We start from the raw sequence: 22,081 nt of genomic DNA on the forward strand, positions 1-22,081 counted from the left end.
CTCAGTGCTCCTTCCCTGGAGGTTTTTGAGCAGAGGCTACATGGCCATCTGTCAGCAATGCTGATTCTGTGACCTTAGGCAGATGATGAGAGGGAGGGCATCTTGGCCATCTTCTGGGCATGGAGCAGGGGGTCACTGGGTGTGTGTGGGGGGGAGGTAGTTGTGAATTCCCTGCATTGAGCAGGGGGTTGGACTAGATGACCCTGGTGGTCCCTTCCGACTCTATGATTCTATGATATCCCCATTCCAATCCTCCTTGTTTTCTGTGTAGAGCCGTCATTGGGAGGCGATCCTTCACATGGTTCAGCCAGCAGAGGAGAAAGATGCCGTTCTGGGGGGGAGAAGGTGGCCACGGGCAAGACGCTTCCACCATGCCATAAAAGTGACCCTGCAGCAGGCGGCCCAGAACTGGCATGCGTGCCACGTCAACACACGGTCAAGAGCCGGGCGCTTTGCCTCTCCAGAATGAATCCCCCTGAAGCCTCTGCTGAAGCACCGCGGAGGTTATCCGCAGCAGGCGTGCGCTAAGTGAGAAGCCGACGCAGGCTGGCCTCCCTTGATTTGCTAGGAGGGCCTCTGCCGATGCCTGCCCACGGCCTGCCTTCCCCCTCTCGCCCGTGCTGACCTGCATGGCGTGAGTGCCCCAGGGTTACTCAAGGACTGAACGTGCAGCGTGGCCCTTCTCCAGCGTGTGCCTGAGAACGGCAGCTCCCCTTCCCCAAGATGTCTCTGGAGTGGCTGATGGGATGGAGCGGGTCCCTCGACAGACTGCGAGACTTCATTGGTACGGGAATCCAGTCGGTCCGGGACTGCAACATGGCTGCGCTGGGCACCGTGGCCTTCCTCCTTGCCATGTTCGTGTGGTATTGCTACCACATCGGGCGCGAGCAGCCCCGGGCATACGTCACGGTGAACTCTCTCATGCAGGGCGTCGATGGCAACAGCCTGCAGAATGGCTACGCCCACTGCCATTCGCCGGAGTGCGTGCGCTGCGCCCACAGTGATGGCCTGAACCAGAAACTCTACCACAACTTGCAGGAGTACGCCAAGCGTTACTCCTGGTCGGGCATGGGCCGGATCCACAAGGGCATCCGCGAGCAGGGCCGCTACCTGGCCAGCCGCCCCTCCATCCAGAAGCCGGAGGTCTTCTTCCTGCCAGACCTGCCCACGACGCCCTACTTCTCGCGGGAGGCCCAGAAGCACGATGTGGAGCTGCTGGAGAGGAACTTTCCCACCATCCTGTGCGAGTTCGAATCCCTCTACAGGGCCTTCTCCAACTGCAGCTTGCCCCAGGGCTGGAAGGTCAACAGCACACCCAGCGGGGAGTGGCTGACCTTCTTTTTGGTCAACCAGGGCACCTGTGTGCCCCGGAACTGTCGGAAGTGCCCCCGGACGTACCGCTTGCTGGGCAGCCTGCGCACCTGTGTGGGCAACAACGTCTTTGGCAACGCCTGCATCTCCGTGCTGACCCCCGGCACGGTCATCGCCGAACACTACGGCCCCACCAACATCCGCATCCGCTGCCACTTGGGTACGTGTGTAGGGCTGGCTGCCCCTTCTGCGAAATCTGGCCGCTGCCGTTGGTCCCTGCCCCCTTTGTTCTGCCCGAGAACTGGTCGTTGTGAGATCCTGGCACACGAGGGAGGCAAAAGAGGGGTTTCTTGGGGAGGTGGGCAGCAGGGAGGAGAAAGCCCCAGTCTGCCCCCCTTCGTGTGCCTTGCAGGAGCCGAACCAGTCGATGGGAGCCGTGCCCCCTCCCTCCCTGCATTTCTGCCAGCCTTTCTGTTGTCTGAAGAGGCGGCTTTTCTGGCCGTGCACCCTTTCCTCCTCCGGGGCAGCTCCTTTGGCTGGGAATCCTGCTCCTTACAGAGCCTCGCCAGAGGCGCTTCTGAGCCGCCCGGCGCGCCCTCCGCTTTCCACCTCCTCTGGTCTAATTATTTCCTTTTATCGGGGCAGAGCAGTCTGCACATGTTCATCGTAACGGAATTATGCTTCTGAGCCTGCGCTGCCTGCCTTGCCAGTTCAGTGCATTGACACAGTCTGTCCTGGGCCGCTGCCATGGCAACTGCGGAGGAAGGCGGCCCGGCGGGTGCATCTGCCCGTCAGAGAGGCCTGGCTGGCTGGCTGCCCGTGGGGCTCCCTTTCTTCAAGGCTGTGGCAGCACAGCTCTGCCTGACTCCGCTGGTGGCATGGGGCAGGCGGGTTCCAGAAGGGGGCTGCCAGCGACAGAGGGATCCCCCTTGTTCCAGCCGCTCCCTGCAGGAGATGCTGCCCACGTGCCCGCCCAAAGAGGCACCTGCCTGGCCCAGGGGGAAGGCTGAGCTAGTGGGGGGTGGGGGCTTGGCCAGATCTCACAAGGCGGTTGCTTGGTAGCGAGCAGGCAGTGTTTCGGCACACCCCAGCTGGCTGGACCGGGCGGGAGGGCGAAGGGGAGCGGGCAGGTTTGGCCCGCCGGCACAGAGTCGCATCCTGCCCCGTTCTCCCTCTCTTCTCCTCCTTCCCCTGCAGGTCTGAAGACACCCGGCAACTGCGAACTGGTGGTGGGCGGGGAGCCCCAGTGCTGGGCCGAGGGGCGATGCCTCCTCTTTGACGACTCCTTCCTGCACACGGCGTTCCACGGAGGCAAGTCCCGCCCCCCTCCCCAACGCCTTGCACCGTCCCCTTCCCCTGCCGCCAGAACACGCAAGGCAGAATGCCGGTCACCAGGGTGCAGCTGGAGATGGGGAGCGCCCTCCCTCCCCGTGATCCCCCAAGGTGGGAGCAAGCAGCACCCTCCTTGGTCAAGCCAGGCCCCGGACAGGGAACTGAGCCACCGGCAGGGCCACAGCGGGGGGAGGGGTTGTTCAGGGGCCTCTTTGCGGCGAATGTTGGCATGTGCAAAGCCAGATTCTGTAGCCAAAAAGCCTGCAGGAACCCCCCTGTGCGGTTGAACGATGGGGCTGCTTACTGGGGGTGGGGGGTGGGGAGAGGCGTCTCCCTTGCAGGAGGTTTTCAAGTAGGGGCCGTCCAGCCGCCTGCTGGGGGAGTTTGAGCTCTGAACACCTGAAGCTCCCTTCTACTGAATCAGACCTCCAGTCCATCCAGGTCGGTCTTGTCTACTCAGGCTGGCAGCGGCTCTCCAGGGTCTCAGGCAGGTGGAGGCTTTTCCGATCACCTATCTATCCCTTTCCAATGGAGAGGTTGCCAGGGGTGGAGCCTGAGCTGCAGCCCCTCCCCATGGGTTGGCTTTCCTGCACTGAGCAGGGGCCAGGCCTCTAGGACTCTGTCTGGGGGGCTCTGGCGCGGCACGTAGGCCCTGCTTCAGCCCCACGCAGAAGTGCTTCCTCAGTTCCAGAGAGTCAGGAGTTGTGTACGTCCAAAACAGAGGAAATGTGTAAGGGAGGGGCCACAGCCCAGTGGCAGAGCATTTGCTGGGCATATTCAGTCCCAGGCTCAGCCCCTGGCATCTCCAGTTAAAAGGATCAGAAGATCCTGGACAGCAGCTACCAGTCAAAGGAGACAATTGCCGGTGAGCATGACAGACCGAGGGTCAGACTGGGGAGAAGGCAGTTTCGTGCCTGCGTGTTTGCATTTTGCTGCTCCAGCCTAGGCAACCCATCCCGCACAATTCCCTGGCAGATTATTTGGAGGGTTTTAGCAAAGTGCTTGAGAGAAGGGACTGGAAAAAAAGCTCCTCTCTTTCCCCCACCTTGGAGGCTGCAAACTTGAACGTTACCACTTAGCTGGCTGTGGGGTCGGTGAGGAGTGTTTGCGCTGCCTTTTCCAGCCGGGCACCTTTTCTCAGGCCTCTCTCTGGTAGCGTGGCCCATATTCTGCGCAGAAGCCAGAGGGGCTGGAGCGGGCTGGGGGTAAGCTGAGTGTGCTTGGAAGACAGATGACTCACCCCCCCTCTCGCTGCTCCTTTGGCCCCCAGGTTCCCCCGAAGAAGGCCCCCGCGTCGTCTTCATGGTGGACCTCTGGCATCCGAACGTTGCTGCAGCCGAACGACAGGCCCTCGACTTTATTTTTGCTCCGGGACGATGATCCCTGTGCCCTGGCAGAGCAGGCGGAGGGTAGACCCGGGGCCCAGAGGGGGCTGCCCGTCCGCTACGGCCTCTCCACAGAGCTTGCCTGTCTTGGTGAGCATGTGCGCGCACACACACATGCACCCCTGGGGTGGGGTTTGCTCCGTGCACCAGTTTTTGTACATGGACCGTCCAACCTTTGGTCCCCCTGCCTCTTTCTTCCCATCCTTTGCTCAGGAGGGAGGGCGGCCTTTCCCTAGCCCCTTTGCTCTGGGGTTCGACACCGTGCCGCTGTCGTGTGTGTTCTGTTGCTAGCTGTGTTTTGCCGTGTTCAGATCTTTGCCTCTTCCCAACCCCTGGGGACCATGGAGTGTTGCTGTGTGAACAAAATTTTTGTGGTCATCTTTACAGACGAAGCAATGCCTTGTGGCCTGCTAGAAAGGAACTCGACCCCTTCGCCCATGGGGAAGAGGGCAAGGCAGGGAGGGGGGGCTCTTGAAGCCCCAGCTGCCCCGTTCTGCTATTGGCTGCAGCACACTTGAGGGGGCAGGGTAACCGAGGGGAGAGGCTGCTGCCACAGCCCCATTTCTCCAGCTTTGCCTCAGCTGCTTGCTCCTCGTTTCCCCATTTTCTGCATTTGGAGAGGGGTGGGCTCTCCCACTTGGCTGGGAGCAAGAGGAACCGGTCTGCCTGCTGGGGGGGGGGGCAAGCAGGAAGGGAGGGGTGGAGGCTGGGTCCCAGGGAGCCTCCAGGCCGACTGCCTCCCAGGGCCACTTCAAGCATCATCGCCTGACCGCGTTTTCACACATCACTATCTTGTGTTGGAAACCCCCCCCCCCCAAAAAAAAGCCATGCATGATTTGTTATGCCTCCAACTGGCCAAGCAGCTGGAGGGAGTCTTCCAGAGCAGCCATGGGGCTCAGTAAAGCGTGTTATGGCTTGGGATCATTTTTGTGCCAGTAACAACCAAGGCAAGCAAATAAATTGTTGTGCTGAAAGATGCAGCCGTTTGTGAGACTCTTTTTTGGGGGGAGGGGGGCAGCAAAGTCACCAGCCGCGTTCATCTGAGTGACCAACGGCCCTCTTTGGACACAGCTGTGCCCCCTTCTCTGCAACGTGAGGCTCCGAGCTTGAAGGGGGTGCCCGTAGGTGTGGGCAGCTTCTGCTGGAAGAGAGCCAGGGAGGGGAAAGTGCCAAGAGGCCCTGTTTGTTCTTCCTTCCCCCTCAGTGGAAAAGGGCATCTTCCGCATTCGGTGGAGGAACACCAGGAAGTCGCTGGTCTCAGTCTGAGCGGTGCCTCCAACTCATGGGGCTGCCTCAATGGGGCACAGTCTGCTCGCTTGTTCTCCTCTTGCCACTGGGAGGTGGAGGCTGGCAGCAGCCTAGTTCAGCTCTCTTGGGAGGATTGCAGGACACTGCATGAAAAATCTTGCAGCAGTTAAGGGTCAAGAGTGTTGTGGGGCTCTTGCATGTAGCAGCCCTGCTCAGCAACCCCGTGTCTAGGACTCTAGCAGGGGACTGTTCTCTTCTCCAAGTTCATCATTAGTCACAGGGACTAGTAACCTGCCTTTGCCACCAAAACGTAATTGGGTAGCTTAAGTGCCAGGGCTGGGATCTTGCTGTTCTGGGAGTACAGGAGGCCTCCTGTTCTATCCTGCTGGAAGGGTACTTGACCCCTTCACCCATGGGGAAAAGGATAAGGCAGGGAGGGGGACTCTTGAAGCCCCAGCTACCCCACTCCGCCTTTGGCTGCAGTACACTTGCTAAGGTCCACCCGCCCCCTGGCTCAGTGGCTGGTGCAGATAGAAGGGGGGCCGGCTGCAGGCCTTGATTTTCGGGCAGCAGCTGCGGGCACAGCGGGTGTTTGAGCTCCCCGCTTTTGTTGCTACGCAAACAGCCCTGCATGGTTGGAAACTGAGCCACCCACGCCTGGCTGCTGCTGCTGCCTTCTGGGTCCTTTAGCTCCAGCTCTTCTGTGGTGTGTGTATGTGGGGGGGGGGGGGTCATATGATTAGACTCTCCACCTACCACCCCTTCCCAGCTCCAATGCAGAGGGGGGCCATCCCTGTTTGTTAAAAAGCGGGGGGGAGGGAATGCTGCATCAGGGGACAGAAGGCAGCCTCCAGCCCACCGATCGGTGCAATGAAAAGGACACTGGGACGGCCCCCGGAGGCGCCTCACGGCCAGAACTGGAAATTTTATTATGTTTGTGCTGTTCTTGCACGAGTACAAGTCCACCCCCCTTTGCAACTTTTCCTTTCCCCTCCCATTCTTGATCCTCTCCCCCCAGGGAGAGGGGTGTGTGCGTCAGTGTGTTCCATGTCAAACATTTGGTATCTGTGGACAGACGGGATAAATAATCTGCCCCGACCCCTGGTGACAGAATTGCAAAGCGGTTAAACCTTTGACAGCGAAGAATGCAGACTCATTTGGATCAGCACCCCCCCTCCCTACATCACCACCAGCACTTTCCCATTGAGAAGATTAGAGGGGTACAATCCTGCACTGCATATGCAACTGGAAGTGTATGATTGAAAGCTTCCCCCCCTGCCCACCGCCAGGGGTCCGACTCTCACTCTTTGCAGATTCAGAGAGTTTTTAAGGCAGTATCCTGTAGTTTTCTTGCAGGTGTACACAGTTGTCCTCCCTCATGACGCGCAACTCCTACGGGACGGCTTCACCCTTCCCACCGGTAACTGGGGGCCAACCCCCACAAGGAGGCTGTGTTTCCTCAGACAAAGGTGCAAACTGGGCAGGAGGCAGGGCTGTAAGAGGGCATCGCCACAGTGTGGCATTCCTCCCACCCCAATTTGTTTAAGGCAGTAAGTCCTTTCCACGGCGCTCAGTGTCCTGGAGGTTGGCTTCCCACCATGGGGCTGCCCGGCTCACAGCAAGTTCACTCCGTGCTTCAGCAGCTTCTGCTTGGCCTTGGCAGGCAAGGCAAAGGCACTGTCCCGGGGATTAGGTGCCCCCGAATGGCGGAGAGGGGAGCCCAGTTGCTGGAAGTACGTTTCTTGGACAGCGTTCTGGCAGGCGTACACGGCTGTGGAGGCATTCCTGAGGGACCAGCGCACGAGGTGGGTGGGGGGAGAAAGAGAAGTGCCAGTGAAGAGCTTGGCCAGGATGCAGGAGAGACTTGGCTGTTGTCACAAGCCACTGCTGTACCCCCCCCCACACACACACACTGCTAAGTGACTGTGGCTCAGTTGGTAGAGCATCTGCTTGGCATGCAGAAGGTCCCAGGTTCAATCCCCGGCATCTCCAGTTAAAGGGACTGGGCAGGTAAGTGATGTGAAAGACCCCTGCCTGAGATCCAGCCACGCCGGCGCCTCCAAATCACTCCCACTTGACCCCCTTACCGGACAGTTATTTCCGACGCCGCTGGCAGCTGGTCAAAGTCAGCGTGGATCAAGCTCACGGCTCTCAGGAAGTGTTCCTCCTGGGGGCTGGCAGTTGGCAGGAAGTTGGCTAAAGAGGGAGAGGATCGGGGTTTGTGAGCAGCTGGGGGTGGGGGGTCAGGGAGGCCACCTTCCCGACTGGAGGGTAGGGCTGAGTTCACAGACAGCGATCGTCTCTTTTCCCCAGAACTCTTGCCGTTTGTGTGAACGTGCTCATTCTCCCACTTCATGCCTTGCTGCCACCACCAGGTCTTCATGAAGCAAATTCAGCAGCCTCCAGTATAATCCGTGAGGATTTTAACAAAGACATGTGTGACGGCAAGAAAACAAGCTCGGAAAAGCACCCCTTGCTCCAGACAGAAGCCGGCTTTTACAGGACTGAGCTGCAACTGCCACACGGCCTTCTGTAGGAGTTTATGCTGTAGTCCTCAAGCTATCCCTGTAAGGCAGGCCAGTACTATCCCGACTGGGGCTGAAAGAAGCTGGCTGGCCCAAGAAGCAGAGACAGCATTCAAACCAGGGACCATATGACCCCAACCAGCTTGTGCTACTCATCCCCCGCACCCCCAAAAAAGACAGGAGGCGGCCTCCAGCTTTGCCGTTCCAGCTTGGCCATTCCCTGACACTCCCCCCGCCCCCACACACCCTGAAACGGCTCGTGTGCCAGGGACCTGCCTTTCTCCCCCCCCGCCCTTCCCCTGTGCTAAGACTTTCTGCCAGCCCACAGTTCCCCTCCTCCCTCTGCCCTAGCTGGGTGGGGCCTGAGATAACATCACTCCTTTTTGCAAAGGGCCAGAGCCCTGTTGGCAGCAAAGCAAAAGTCCCCTATGTTAATGGGGGGGGGGAAGAGCCTACGATGCAGCGTGGCAGGCCCCAGGCCCCCACCCAACCACAGTGCTCAGTCCGGCCCGGGCCAGCACTTACTGGTGAGAACATTCTGGATCGAGTCGTAGTGTGCAAAGCCATAGGAGCTCTTGAGCGAGGAGGGGCCGTCCTTCGGAAGGGTCTCCTTGAGGTGGACTTCCAGGCCGTTCAGCGAGGCCAGGCTGCTGTGATACTGAGAGAGAAAGAGGCAGCTGCCTTGTTGCCTCCAGATCCTTGGTCCACATCCACCCTGGAAATCTGCTGGGTGGTCTCAGGAGGACCGTGGCAAGGGGGGGGGCTTCCTGGGGGCAGAAGGCAAAGGGTCTTGGCTGACTCAGCCCAGACTCTGACCAGCACCGCAGGGAGTTCTGGTGGTCAAAATGCCTTTGGGGCACGGGAATCTAACTGTGGGAGGAGGGGTGCTAAGCAAGAAGGAAGGCCATCCCTTACCACGTCCTCGATGGAGCCCTCACTCTCCACAAAGGGCTCTTCAGCCAGGAGGGCCAGCACCAGGCCTCGGACACGGTGGGCGTACAAGGCCATCCTCACCAAGGCCGCCCCGCCAGGCCCATTGCTGGCGGCTGCCGACGCTGCAGCTGTGGGCCCTGGACTCCTGTTGGGAGAACAGGCACTTGGTCTGTGGCATGGGCGCCCCAACCCATGGCTTACCTAGGTACTAGAGCTGGTCCTAGTGTGTGAGGTGGGGCTGAGGTTCGACTGCGGAGCACCAGCCTTGTCTACAGAAGGTGCCAAGTTCAGTCCCTGACCCAGCAGCACCTCCAGGTAAAGGACTTCAGGCAGCCATGCTGGGAACAGCCTCTCTTTGCCCGAGACCCTTGACAGCTGCTGCCAGTCAGAGGGGGGCAGACAGAACCAAGGCCCCAGCTCCCTTCACAGGGTCCTGGGCAAGACCGCTCAAGTGGCGGGCCACCCCAAGTCAGAACACCCCGGGGGGCGGAGATCCAATCCAGCCCTTGACTGAAGCGGCTGGCCTTGGGTGACCCGATCAAGGTCTGAGGGTGGGCTGGTGGGGCCAGTGCATTTATTTAGTGATACCTTGCTTTTCTCCCCAGTTGGGACCAAGAGCAACTTAGAAGATCATTCTCCTTTCCTCCATTTCATTCTCACAAGAGGGGATTCCCAGACACTCTGTCGTCCATGGCATAGTCTCTATGCCACAGTCGCTATCTCCAGTGGCTGCCATCACCCCAAGTTCAATATCAAGTTCATATCCCATTCGCTGATTTTTTTTTTAACCAAGAGTCCTAAGTTCCAAATGCTTTTGAGAAAAGAAAACAAAGAGTAACATACTCAACTTGACTAGCTAAAGCTTCCCACACATGCACTCTCTCTCTCTCCTGTGATCTGTCAGAATCCCGGGGGTGAAAGGTGGCACAGTGCCCATATACCGCGTCTGAAGGGAGTAACAGAAGCCAAGACCAGGGAGCCTCTGCCGGGCAGAAGGTCCCCTTGTATGGGACCAATTCCCACCTTACCTGGCCATCCACTCCACAGGAAAGTCCCGCAATGTGGCTGCTTCATTTTCTAAGAGATAAACGGGGGTTATCCGGACCCCCTCAGGTAAACGGGAAGCTTCCAGAGGCAGCTGAAGGCTTTCTGCAGAATGGAAGAGCAATGTTTTTTGCCTGATGCTGGAACGTATAAAGCCTTCAGGAGTCTGTAGCCGGACATGACGTCTTTGTGGCTTCCTTCACCCTTGCAGTAATTTGCATCTTAAAATGGGTGAATTATGGGCTGAAGTGAGCTGAAAAGTGTATCCCCACCCCTGGCTCTGCATTCCTCTCATCCTTCCCATATGGAGCTGATCTGCACAGAGCAGTGGGGCCTCCTCCTCCTCCCTTGGGGATCTTCCTCAGCAAAACACCCCTGATGGTCAGTCACCATGTGGGGTGGGGAACTTGGAAACAGATGGAAATCTTTTCCTGCATTTACAACAATGCTCAACCCCAAGCAGAGCTCTCTGCATGAAACGCCTCTGCCGACAAGCCCAGCACAACCACCCAGGGCACAGTAGAGGCTGCACAACCCACGAGTAAGCCCTCAGATCCCTAGGTAGTTGGCTGTCAAGCAAAGAGCCCAGGGCGGGATCAGAAAAGCCAGAGAGATCATAGGGTGCTGCTCAAACTTCCTGAATCTCTCTGATGCAAGACTGGACAGCTGACCACCAATTCAGGGGAGGGGGCTGTGAACCCCCAGCTGGCCCCACCATACCCAGCAGTGGGTCTCTCTGGAAATGCATCCTTTCTACCGCCCACACTCAACTGTGGCTAACTCTGCAAGCAGTTGGCATAGCCAGAAGTTAGCATTGCAAAGCCCGTCTCTGTATCCCCCTTTCCATGGAGCAGGCACAAGGGCAAAGTCCCCTTCGCATCTGGAATGGGAGGAAGGGCGTAGAGGACTGCAAGCCCAACTTCCTGCAGGAGGTGCTGCTGCTGCTGGGTCACAGCTGGAGGAAAATGCCTGGCAAGGCGGTGCCGCCCCCCTTTGCTTACCCAACGCAAGGCCCCTCCCCCTACTCACTCTGTTCCTGCAGCTGGCCTCCGTTCACAGGCAGCCCCTGAAACAGAAAGGAGCCCCCCCCCCTTGTCAGCCTCACAGCAGCTGGCTGATGCCAGACCTGCCAAGCTGCCTACAGAGCTGGTTGCCCGGTCTCCCGGTCTCTTTGGAGCTCAGTGTGACGCCCGGCTCTTTTCATGACGCGGGCCCATCCCATTACTGGCCAGCGCTCTGCTGTTTCTAGAACACCTTTCCTCAGCGGCTTACATTTCGTTTCTAATGCTTTGACTTCTCCCCTTAAAAAAAAAAAAGTGTCTCCACCACCAAATTTAAGAATATCTTAAAGAAAATGCACTTCAGCTTGGTAAATGTAATACAAGGCACAGACCACAAGGATTCTAGCATATAAGTAGACTATGCAAGCCTGCAGTCAGCCAGCCCCAATAAAGAGTTGGATTTATGGAACCAACTTATTACTTCTGTTCTTTCCAAATTTGGGGCAGCATTTTTCTAATTTGTACTCACTGATGCTAAGAGTTGCTGGAAGAGCCTCAAGGCTAGGTGGGGAGAGGGTAAAATAGGAAATTTTCTAAAGAAACGAAGTACCCAAAATTGTGCAGATCATAGCTCTACACACTTCTGCAGAGATTTACATACTTCTGCAAAGAATTTGCAAAAAGCGGGTTTCTAAAGAAGTGGGGTGTTTTAGGAGATCAAAGCTCAGGAGAGCAGCAGCTCCAAAGGAAGAAAAGCCGGGCACGGCCATTGCTGCCCTCTTGCTCTTAAGCCAAGCGCAGCAGCACCTGTACCAGCGACCAGAACAGGAGACCCAGCCGGGCGGCAGTCAGGCTCTGCACGTGCTCTATTCAGTCACGAAGGCGGCGGCAGTTCCCAAGCCTCAGCCCTCTGCTAAGCTGCAACCTACCTTGGGATTTGTCTCTGCTTCTTGCAACAGAACCTTGGCAGTGAGGCTGGGTGGCAACTGCGTGCTGACAACCCTGGGGAGAGAGGACCTGTGAATGGACACCCTTCCTGGGGTGGGAGGATGCCTGTCTTGCTCCTCCTCCTCAGTGGCCAGTGCGGTTCAGAGACATCCAGTGACTCCAAGTACCAGGATCACCCCCCACCCAGTCCTCTATACCGCTCACCACCCTGCAGGCAAAGAGGTGGACAGACACATCCCTATTTCAGGGCATAGTTCTGGTCAAAACACAAACATGTGAAGCTGCCCTCTACTGAATCAGACCCCCTTCGGTCCATCAAAGTATTGGCTATTCAGACAGGCAGCAGCTCTCCCGGGTCTAAGGCACAGGCCTTTAACTGGAGATGCCAGAGGTTGAACTTGGCACCTTCTGCATGCCAAGCAGATGCTCTGCCACTGAGCCAAATGCAGTACAGAGAGTAACAGGGCTGCCCAGCAACTACGCCTCAATTCTATGCCCAGGAGAAAGGGGGAAAAGAACCCACTCATTCAGATTCACTCTTCCCGCTCCCCTGAAATCTGGCCAGATTTGCCAGTTGCAGAGGTAGCTATCGGGAGACCAAGACTATGCCACCGGCATTTGTAACATGGCCATTTCCTCTTGGGGTTCCTTGCTTGTGTAGGTCTCACCCAAAGGCCAGAGCACATGCATTGTACGCAGAAGGGCCCACGTTCAATCGCGGGCGGGCGGGCAGGCCAGGGAGGGCTTCTGCCCAAGGCCACAAATAGCCGTTACCAGTCAGTGGGGACGACACTCAGTTGCGTGGGCCAGTACCTGACTCCCCAGAAGGTAGCACTCCAAGCCCTGGGGAGAGGTAGGCCAGCTGACAAGAGCGGGGCATGAGAACCCCCCAGCACTGTCCCCGTTTCTAGGCCTTCCAAAGCCAGTACTCACAGCCCCTTGTAGATAATGCACCCAGCCAGCACGTGGAGAGCACGCTGGCACGTCTGCAGGATCAGGGCCGCTTTCAGCAGCAGCAGCGGATCCACCTGCAGGGGAGGACAGGGAGAGTGAGAACTCAGGCAGCAGCACTGTGGAAGAGAAGAGCCAGGGGAGGTGAGACAGTCATGCTGAGCGTTACTTTGGTTTTGTCCATGGCCCAAAGGGAGCTGAAGATCCGGTGCAGGTCGCTGGGGTTGTGCTGCAAATGCCTCACATACCTCTCCCACTCCTGGTCTAGCTCTTCCCACGGCCGCTCCTGAGAAGAAAACGGAGACCCCCCCATCAGCCTCTCAAAAGAACCCCAAGGAGAGAGACTGCTGGAGAACAATGATTATTGGTTCTTGTGGGTTATCCGGGCTGTGTAACCATGGTCTTGGTATTGTGAGAGATCCCCCTCTCTGAGTTTGCTTCTCCAAATCAGTTGCTCAGACGTTGATACAGAAACAATGGATTTATTGAAGCCTTCAGGAGATGAGACAGGCACAGGTAGAAAGTTGCAAGTGAGGGGCTATACGGGTTTACAGAATATATTGACTCCAGGGCACTGGGGCACTGGGGTTCACACTTATTGTTATGGGAAGTTACAAGCTTGGCATAATACAAAACATCAGACGGATCCCAGGAAGTCTGGTGCGGCTATCACACTTCCAAGGCCGCACCGGCCTGAGGGAGTACTGGCAGGAAGAACAGCGGGGGGGAAGATACATGGGCCATCAGGCCTGGCGCCTGAGACCAGAAGGTGTGAACTGCTTTTACGAGTTCACTGATAACACCGCAGGTGATGGAAAGCAGAGACACAAAGACAGAGACCCTCACATTCTGCCCCCCTTAAGGCCCCCCTCCGAGAGGACGAGGCTTATCGGGATAAGCGAGGTGGAATTCTCGGACCAAGCGAGGAGCTGCCATGTGGGGTGCGGCCACCCATTCGTCATGAGCGGAGCCAAGGTTTTTCCAGCGAACAAAGTAAAACAGTTTCCCTTTCTTCCATTTGGAATCTAAAACCTTGGATATTTCCAAATGGGTATCCCCTCCTACTACGGTAGGAATCTCATGAGCGGGAGGGGGGTGGAACTGGGGTGCTGCTACATAAGGTTTGAGGAGGCTTATATGGAAGACTGGATGAACTCCCTTGAGAGTCTTAGGGAGACTCAGTTCCACGGTAACCTCGTTGATTACTCTGGTAATGGGGAAAGGTCCTACATAACGGTCGCTCAGTTTTTTGCAGGGGCGAAGAGAGCGGAGGTTTTTGGTGGACAGATAGACTTGCTCCCCCACCTTGAGTTCCCATCCCGGAGACCGGTGTTTGTCTGCTTGTTCCTTGTACTTGCTTTTTGCCCTTTCCAGATTTTTGAGCAACCATGGCCAGGTGGATTTAACCACCTGGATCCACTCCTGAAGATCAGGGGTAGACTGGAGCTCTGGCGAGACGGGGGTAGAACCGAAAGGGCCAAAATCCGTCCCGTATATAACTTGGAAGGGACTAAAGCCGGTAGAGGAATGAGGCGCATTGTTGTACGCATATTCGGCAAATGGCAGCAGGTCGACCCAGTCGTCCTGGTGGAAATTTACATAGCAACGCAAATAACATTCTACTACCGCATTTACTCGTTCCGTTTGACCATCCGTTTGGGGGTGATAGGCGGAAGAAAGGCCCTGTTCCTCCACTCCCATTAACTTTAGGAAAGCCCGCCAGAATTTGGCAACAAACTGGACCCCCCGGTCGGAGAGGACCTTCCTCGGGATCGAGTGTAGCCTGAGGACGTGCGTGACGAACAGTTTAGCTAAGCCCTGGGCTGAAGGAAGACCTGCACATGGAACGAAATGAACCTGTTTGGAAAAGAGGTCTGTGATAACCCAGAGAACCGTTTTCCCCCGACTTGGAGGTAGGTCGGTGATAAAATCCATGGCGATGACTTCCCAGGGACGGGAGGGGTTCTCAAGCGGTTTGAGAAGCCCCGGGGGTTTTCCCATCCGTTTCTTGGCTGTGGCGCAGGTGGGGCAGCTGCGCACATACAACTCTACATCAGATCTCATACCGGGCCACCAGAATTGCCTTCGAACCAGGTGAAGCGTTTTTATGAAACCAAAATGACCCGCTAGCCTGGCCCCATGTACAAGTCCCAATACTTCTTTGCGAAGGGAAGATGGGACATATAGTTTCCCCCCTTGCACCCACCAAGTGTTGGTTCGTTCCAAGCCAGCGGGGAGGAGATGGTGCTCCTCCTCCTGTAAGGAGGCGTCCCGGAGTCGCTGTTGGAATGCTTCCGGGATACCTTTGAGCGGGGGGGGGGTCTCCGGTTGGCGGGCTTGGGATCGGGTGGTGACGGCCAAGCCAGGGACTTCCCCTCGCTGTTCGGGAGTGAACAGGGAATCGACGGGGCGATCGAAATCGTTGCGATACTGGGGAAGTCGTGACAAAGCATCAGCTAGGGCATTTTCTTTGCCAGGGACATGTTTGAGGGTGAACCGGAATTTTGCAAAAAATTGGGCCCACCGAATTTGTTTGGCATTGAGTTTTCTAGCTCCCTTGAGAGCCTCAAGATTCTTGTGATCTGTGCACACTTCGAACGGCAGCTCGGCCCCCTCCAAGAAGTGTCTCCATATGGTAAGGGCATGTTTGACCGCTGCTGCCTCCTTCTCCCAAATGGCCCAGTTGATTTCGGACTGGGAAAACTTCTTGGAGAAGTAGGCGCATGGCCTCAACCGTCCCCCCTCATCCCTCTGCAATAGGGCCCCGCCCATGGCTACATCCGAGGCATCCACCTGCACCACGAAGGGCTTGGTGCAATCCGGGTGAGCCAAAACGGGTTCGGATGAAAAAAGTAGCTTTAAACGTTCAAAAGCTTGCTGGCACTGGGGAGACCATTGCAGACGGGCTGAGGGGAGTGCGGCGCTAGCCCCCCTGTCCTTGGTACGCAACAGGGCAGTGAGGGGAAGCGCAACTTGGGCAAAGTTGGGAATGAAATTCCGGTAAAAGTTGGCAAACCCCAAAAACTGTTGAAGTTGGCGGCGGGTAGTGGGGGTTTCCCAGTCCCGCACCGCCTGGACCTTGGCGGGGTCCATTTCCAACCCTTGGTGGGAAATCACATACCCCAGAAATGTAATAGAAGGTTGGTGGAATTCACATTTGGACACCTTAGCATACAGTTTGTGCTCCCGCAGCCGCTGGAGCACTTCTCGCACTAGGCGCACATGTTCTTCCATGGTCTCAGAGTAAATAAGAATGTCATCGAGAAATACCACCACCCCCCGAAACAGTAAATCATGCAAAACTTCATTAATTAATTGCATAAAGACACTCGGAGCCCCCGAAAGTCCGAACGGCATGACCAGGTACTCAAACATCCCAAAACAACTGGAAAAGGCCGTTTTGGGTTCGTCTCCTTCTTTGATGCGAATGCGGTGGTAGGCTTCTACCAAGTCCAGTTTGGTGAAGATTCGGCCCTCCTTTAATTGTGCTAGAAGGTCAGGAATAAGAGGGAGGGGGTAAGCATTAGACTGGGTGACTGCGTTCAGTCTGCGAAAGTCAATACACAGTCTTAAATCTCCCGTCTTTTTCTTTACAAAGAAAGCTGGGGCTGAATAAGGAGCCTTGGAGGGGCGTATGAAACCCCTCGCCAGATTGACATCCAGATAGTCTCGCAATACAGTCTTTTCACTAGGGCTCATGGGGTAAACCTTTCCCTTAGACAGTTTGCCTTCCCCTACAATCTCGATGGCACAGTCCGTTTCTCTGTGGGGAGGCAGTTCGTCGCACTCTCTAACATCGAAAACATCAGTAAACTGCGAGTACTCGGAGGGTAATTGAGGAGAGACTGGGGCGGGGGACCCTACCAGTGCGGCGGCTGGAGTTCTGAGTACCCGTTCCTTGTCATGCAACCCACAGGGGTTTTCGGGGAAGGAAAGCACCCGTTTAACCCAATCAATGGAGGGATTGTGTCCCCTTAACCAGTTCATCCCTAACACCACAGGGGTTACAATAGGGGCGATGGTGAAATACAACCGTTCCCAATGCTCCCCCACGGACATAATCACGGCTGCAGTTCTGTGGGTCACCGGGCCCCGTTTAAAGTCACTCCCGTCCATTTGGGAAAAACGGAGGGGTCCCGGAAGCCGCTTGCGCCGGACACCCAACTTCTTGGCAGTTTCCTCATTTATCATGGTGCGGGCACACCCCGAGTCGACCAACGCGGGGACCTCTAACGGGGGACCCCCTTTGGGTAGGGACAGATGAACACGCACAAATACATTGTCCTCTTGGGCGCTTACCATCGGTGGAGCTCCTTGCACAACGATAGGGACGGTCTGCTGCGGAGCCCCCTCTACAGCAGACCGACGGCGTTTTTTGCCGGCTGTTCCCACTCTTCCTCCTCGCTGGAAGAGGGGGACGGGGTGGTGGCTTCCGGGGAGCCGTCCGAATCAAAGACGGTATTTGTAATCCGGGACCCCGATGGGACCGTAGAGTCGGATGCCCCATCCTGGGGGCGCGCGTGGAGAGCGGAGGGTGCGCCGGAGCGCCGGCTCAGTGGTCCACTTCTGCGGCGAGGCTGGCTGTCGGCGGCCGGTTTCGTCGGCTCGGCCTGGGTTTGGCGGGGGGGGGTCGGACGGCCTGAGCGAGAGGGGCATTGCGATGCAAAGTGACCCTGTCCCCCGCAAATCAGGCAGACGCCGGCCTCGAACCGCTTGCGGCGTTCCGCGGCCGAGAGACCCCCGCCACCCCCTTGCCGGAGTTCCCGGCCACGGTCACCTCGGGGCCTGGGGTCTCGCCCAAGCCGTTGCTTGGACAAGTTCAGGAGTTGTTTGCGATTCTCGATGTCAGCAGCATGGCGAACCCAACCTTCCACATCCGGGGGGTTCCCTTGCATGAAGGCCCAATGTTGGAGGTCTGGGTTGAGACCCTCCCTGAAACATTGTACCAAAGTAGCTTCACTCCAGTCCAGAATTCGGCTAGCCAGTGACTGGAACTCACTTGCATACTGCGCCACCGACTTAGTCCCTTGGCGCAGTTGCATCAGGGAGGCTTTAGCCCGCTCACCCAGAGTCGGGTCCTCAAAACGGTTTCGAAGTGCTACCATGAACTCGTCCAGGGTTCGCAGCACCGGCGAGCGGAGTTCATACTGCAACACCATCCAGGCAGCCGCCTCCCCTTGCAGTAAGGAAGCCACGTACTGCACCCGGGACTCCTCAGAAACGAAGGTTCGGCCTTGTTCCCGCATAAAAATGTCTACTTGGACCATAAAAAAGGTCAACTGGTCTCCCGACCCGTCATACGTGACTTTCAGGTCCCGACGGGCCGGGGGGGCAGGGGTTGCGGGCGGAACTACCGGCGCCCCGTCTGGGGGAGCACCGGCTGGAGGTTGCAACTTCAGCGCATCTAGGGTCGTGGCCATCTCACCCATTACGCGTTGCATGATCTCCATCTGCTCCTGCATAGCCCGGCGGTCTTCCTGCCACTGCTTTCGTTCTTCCTCCATGAGGGCCTCTTTGCGGGCCGGGTCCCCTTCGAGTCCCGTGCTGGGGAAGGCCAACCGGCGATCCTTCGCCGCAATCCGCGAGAGCGACCAGCCCTTGGGAGAGTCCAGCCAATAAGTAAGCCCCCGGGGACGTCCGTCCCGATCTTGGTCGGGTGCGCGACCCTTCGGTTCCTTTGGCTTGGCTCCCTCCTCCTTCGGGTCCGGCTTCTCCGGCTCGTCCGGTTCCTTGGGGGCATCGGGGTTAGGGGTGGTGTCCTCGTCGGCTGACATTCTGTCCAAAGCGGTACAGCTGCAGTCCGAGAGGCAAGGACTTGCAACTTAATGTGAGAGATCCCCCTCTCTGAGTTTGCTTCTCCAAATCAGTTGCTCAGACGTTGATACAGAAACAATGGATTTATTGAAGCCTTCAGGAGATGAGACAGGCACAGGTAGAAAGTTGCAAGTGAGGGGCTATACGGGTTTACAGAATATATTGACTCCAGGGCACTGGGGCACTGGGGTTCACACTTATTGTTATGGGAAGTTACAAGCTTGGCATAATACAAAACATCAGACGGATCCCAGGAAGTCTGGTGCGGCTATCACACTTCCAAGGCCGCACCGGCCTGAGGGAGTACTGGCAGGAAGAACAGCGGGGGGGGAAGATACATGGGCCATCAGGCCTGGCGCCTGAGACCAGAAGGTGTGAACTGCTTTTACGAGTTCACTGATAACACCGCAGGTGATGGAAAGCAGAGACACAAAGACAGAGACCCTCACAGGTATTTTCTTTCCTGACGTTTCGCCAGCAGCTGTGGCAGGCATCTTCAGAGGAGTAACACTGAAGGACAGTGTGTCTCCTTTGAAGATGTTACTCCTCTGAAGATGCCTGCCACAGCTGCTGGCGAAACGTCAGGAAAGAAAATACCAAGACCACGGTTACACAGCCCGGATAACCCACAAGAACCAATGAACTCTGACCGTGAAAGCCTTCGACAATATTTTGAACACTGATTATCTTAATTGCCTCTGAAAACCACTCTTTGCGTGAACTGTACCATTGCTTATATAATGCTGGATTTCTCAGTCAGCAAGTTATTACCCTGAACCACCTTTATGTAAAAAGAAACCAGGAAAAGGGGAGATTTGGGGCAAGATCGTTCTCCTAGCTGGGGGAACTGCAGTCCATTTTGTGGCCTTGCCCTTGGCTGCAGGCTTCTGTCCAACAGGTGAGGATGTGCTCACTAGGAGTACAGCCCTGAAAGCTGATCTTCGTGCCAGAAGAGCTAGGCTGTGGATTTCCAGAAATTCATCACAAAGGTGTGAGTGTCTCTGAGAATGCACAGAGCATCTCAGCACCACCCAGGAATTGCAATGTGCAGTTTCTGTGGACGCTTGAGCCCCCCACCCTCCTTTGCTAGGGAATTAAGTGGTGGGCAAAACCGTGATCCAGAAGCAAATGGCAGAAAAATCCTCCCACTGTCACCACAACACGTCACGAGAGCTTTGGGCACGCATTGTCAAAGATATGTCTTCCACCACCAAACACATCCAGAGAGCCTTGCTTGAGTTAAGAAGCAAATAACCACCCACACAAAAGGAAAAAGGAAAGCAGGGATCCAACTGACAGCACACCCCAGAAAGTGGACAACCCAATGCGCCACAGAGTGTTCCCTCCATGCCGTGAGAATGAGGAAGTCACAAATCACAGGAAAGACCCAGAAGGCCTACCGGTCCCAAGCCCGGGCTGCCAGATCCCACAGGGAACCAGGCAAGAGAAGCAACCCTGCAGGGAAAGCGGCAGGCAAAAGGAGACGTCATTCAGGATGTGGCTGAGATCAGGGCCAGATGGAAGCAGTAGAAGGCTGAAGGTGCAGGATGGGATGGGACTCCCAGGAGAAAGCACTCAAGGCCGGCTCATGAGCAGAAGTCCTGCCCCCACTCACCTCATAAGCTTGAGGAAGGGGCCCGTTGTAAAAGCAGAAGAGGCCGATCAGGAGATCCAGGAAGCGCTGGCAGCTGGAGTCAGGCAGGTCAGTAGGGCAGCCCAGCACCTGCGGGCATGCAAGCATGTGAGACCAGTGCTCTATCCGGGGACAGAGCCCCCTCCCCAGGCATGGCGTCCGCCTTCCCCAAGCCCCTTCCTGAGGCCCACACCCTGACCACACTCACCCAGAGGTAGCTGCCGTCCACTCGCACGGCAAACTTGAGCTTCCTCAGCCGGATGAGCTGCGGTGGAGAGCCCAAGAGCTCCGTCATCCAGCGGACCACGCCCGCCACCTGGCTGCACAGGAGCTCCTGCTGGCCCAGAGGCGTCTGCCGGGGAAGGAGGGAAGAGACGCTGGGACTCCTCTGGACACGGCGACCAGAATTAAAGCCCGGGGAGCCGGCAGCCAGAGAGGCTCTCCTCCCTGAATCTTTGTGAGCTACGCAAACCCCAAAATCACAGAGGGGGTGGGTGGGTGTGCGTGCACAAAACCCTTCCAGAGCTAAGGCACCAGAATACGAACAGCAAGATGGCTTCCATAGCCACCGAGACTGAAGAGCTGGCATTCTCCCAGTGCGTACCCCTGCCAGAACCAGGTTCTTTCTGGCCTTATATAGCCCCTGCCCCAAGCAGCTCCCAGCCTAACAGGTGAGGGGCGAGGCAAGCTGAGGTGGGGGCTCAAGGAGGGGCACCTGGGGTTCTGGCCTGTCTCAACCTCAGGATATTCGCTCACTGTCCTAAAAGTGTCAAGCCACTGACTGATGATCCTATAACCCCCCCCCCCCAAAAAAACCCAGCTGCTGCTGGGTCCAAGCAACATGGCCTTACCTGAGAGGGGCTGAAATAGCAAATCCCAGCTCGCGTGGGGTCCCCCTCCTCCTTCACCTTGGAGCCATCATAAAGGAAAAAGCAATTCCACCTGCAAAGAATCAGCACCAGGGAACAGGTCACCTGACGAGAAGTGTTTTGACGTGATCCTACTAGCGGAAGAGACCGCACACGCGCCCAGTGACAATCCTGATAGCTGGGGATCTGGTGTTCTGCAACACAGGGGCAACTCAGGGTTTTTTGGGAGGCGAGACAGTTGGGCAAGATTGCACATCCATATGAATTAGAATTTCTGATAACATCGTTGTGGCCTTTTGACGCTTTCTGGAAGGCGGGCTCTGTGCCTGACAGCAGCCCCACGTCTCCTATGTTATAGGGAATGAAAGAAACCCACCTGCTTTGTCACCACAGAGGTAGAGAGTGACAGGTGTTGAGAGTGAGGACTGGCAGATATTCTCCACCCCCGACCCCAAGCAAAGGAGCTCTTGATTAAAAAGCGACCCTGGCCAGCTGGCCAGCCAGCCCCCAAATGATTTCCTGCCCATTGGGGGCCAGGAGGAACAGCCCCCAAGCTGCAGGGGGACTTACCAAGCAGAAGCCGCTGGATCTGGCTGGGCGGAGGCGGCCATCTGGCTGGGAGGCTCTCCTTCAGCAGGGCTCCGGGGCCTCACTGGGGGCTCCTCTTCCCAAACCCAGCACAGAACAGCTGCATGGCTCCAGGAGCGGCGTCAGCCCGGAGGGGGTTCTGGGCCAGACCCCCACCCAAGAGGCAACTGGGGGAGGGGGGCTTCTTAACAACACGGGGGGCTGACACGGCCGGCTCCAGCGCAGGCAGCGCTTAAGACCCCCGGCAGCAGGCAGATGTTTGGCCCGCGGGGGCGAGAGAAGGGGGGCCCGGGCGGTGGGCTCCAGCCGCAGGAGAGCCTGGCTAGAGACCCCCTGCCCTGCCCGGCGGGGGTCTTCGCTCCTCCACGCGAGGCCGAGCGGAGCAGGGCGCCTCCCGGGCTTCCTTCTGGGGAGCGGCCGCCCTCCTCCTCCTCCTCCTCCTGAAACGGAAAAAGGGCGTGAATCAGAGCCCCCCCCCGGCCTCCCCTGCTGCCCCCCC

At 57.1% G+C, this 22,081-nt stretch overlaps 2 protein-coding genes across 2 annotated transcripts; one reads left to right on the top strand and one right to left on the bottom strand.

The window, feature by feature from the left end:
* Positions 1-723: 723 nt before the first annotated feature.
* Positions 724-4,035, top strand: ASPHD2 (aspartate beta-hydroxylase domain containing 2). Its single transcript, XM_056859725.1, has 3 exons — positions 724-1,531; positions 2,509-2,622; positions 3,914-4,035. The coding sequence occupies exons 1-3, from the start codon at positions 724-726 to the stop codon at positions 4,021-4,023; spliced, it is 1,032 nt and encodes a 343-aa protein (XP_056715703.1). The 3' UTR covers positions 4,024-4,035.
* A 2,851-nt stretch (positions 4,036-6,886) lies between these two features.
* Positions 6,887-21,063, bottom strand: HPS4 (HPS4 biogenesis of lysosomal organelles complex 3 subunit 2). Its single transcript, XM_056859724.1, has 12 exons — positions 20,977-21,063; positions 20,334-20,477; positions 20,108-20,215; positions 12,848-12,964; positions 12,661-12,755; positions 11,709-11,781; positions 10,808-10,844; positions 9,763-9,883; positions 8,717-8,879; positions 8,327-8,459; positions 7,364-7,472; positions 6,887-7,061 (listed from the first exon to the last, which is right to left on the bottom strand). Exons 2-12 carry the CDS (start codon positions 20,418-20,420, stop codon positions 6,890-6,892), a joined length of 1,215 nt encoding a protein of 404 aa, XP_056715702.1. The 5' UTR covers positions 20,421-20,477; positions 20,977-21,063; the 3' UTR covers positions 6,887-6,889.
* Positions 21,064-22,081: the final 1,018 nt, after the last annotated feature.

The sequence above is a fragment of the Euleptes europaea genome, chromosome 13 (genome assembly GCF_029931775.1).
Source record: "Euleptes europaea isolate rEulEur1 chromosome 13, rEulEur1.hap1, whole genome shotgun sequence".
NCBI classification, from domain to species: domain Eukaryota; kingdom Metazoa; phylum Chordata; class Lepidosauria; order Squamata; family Sphaerodactylidae; genus Euleptes; species Euleptes europaea.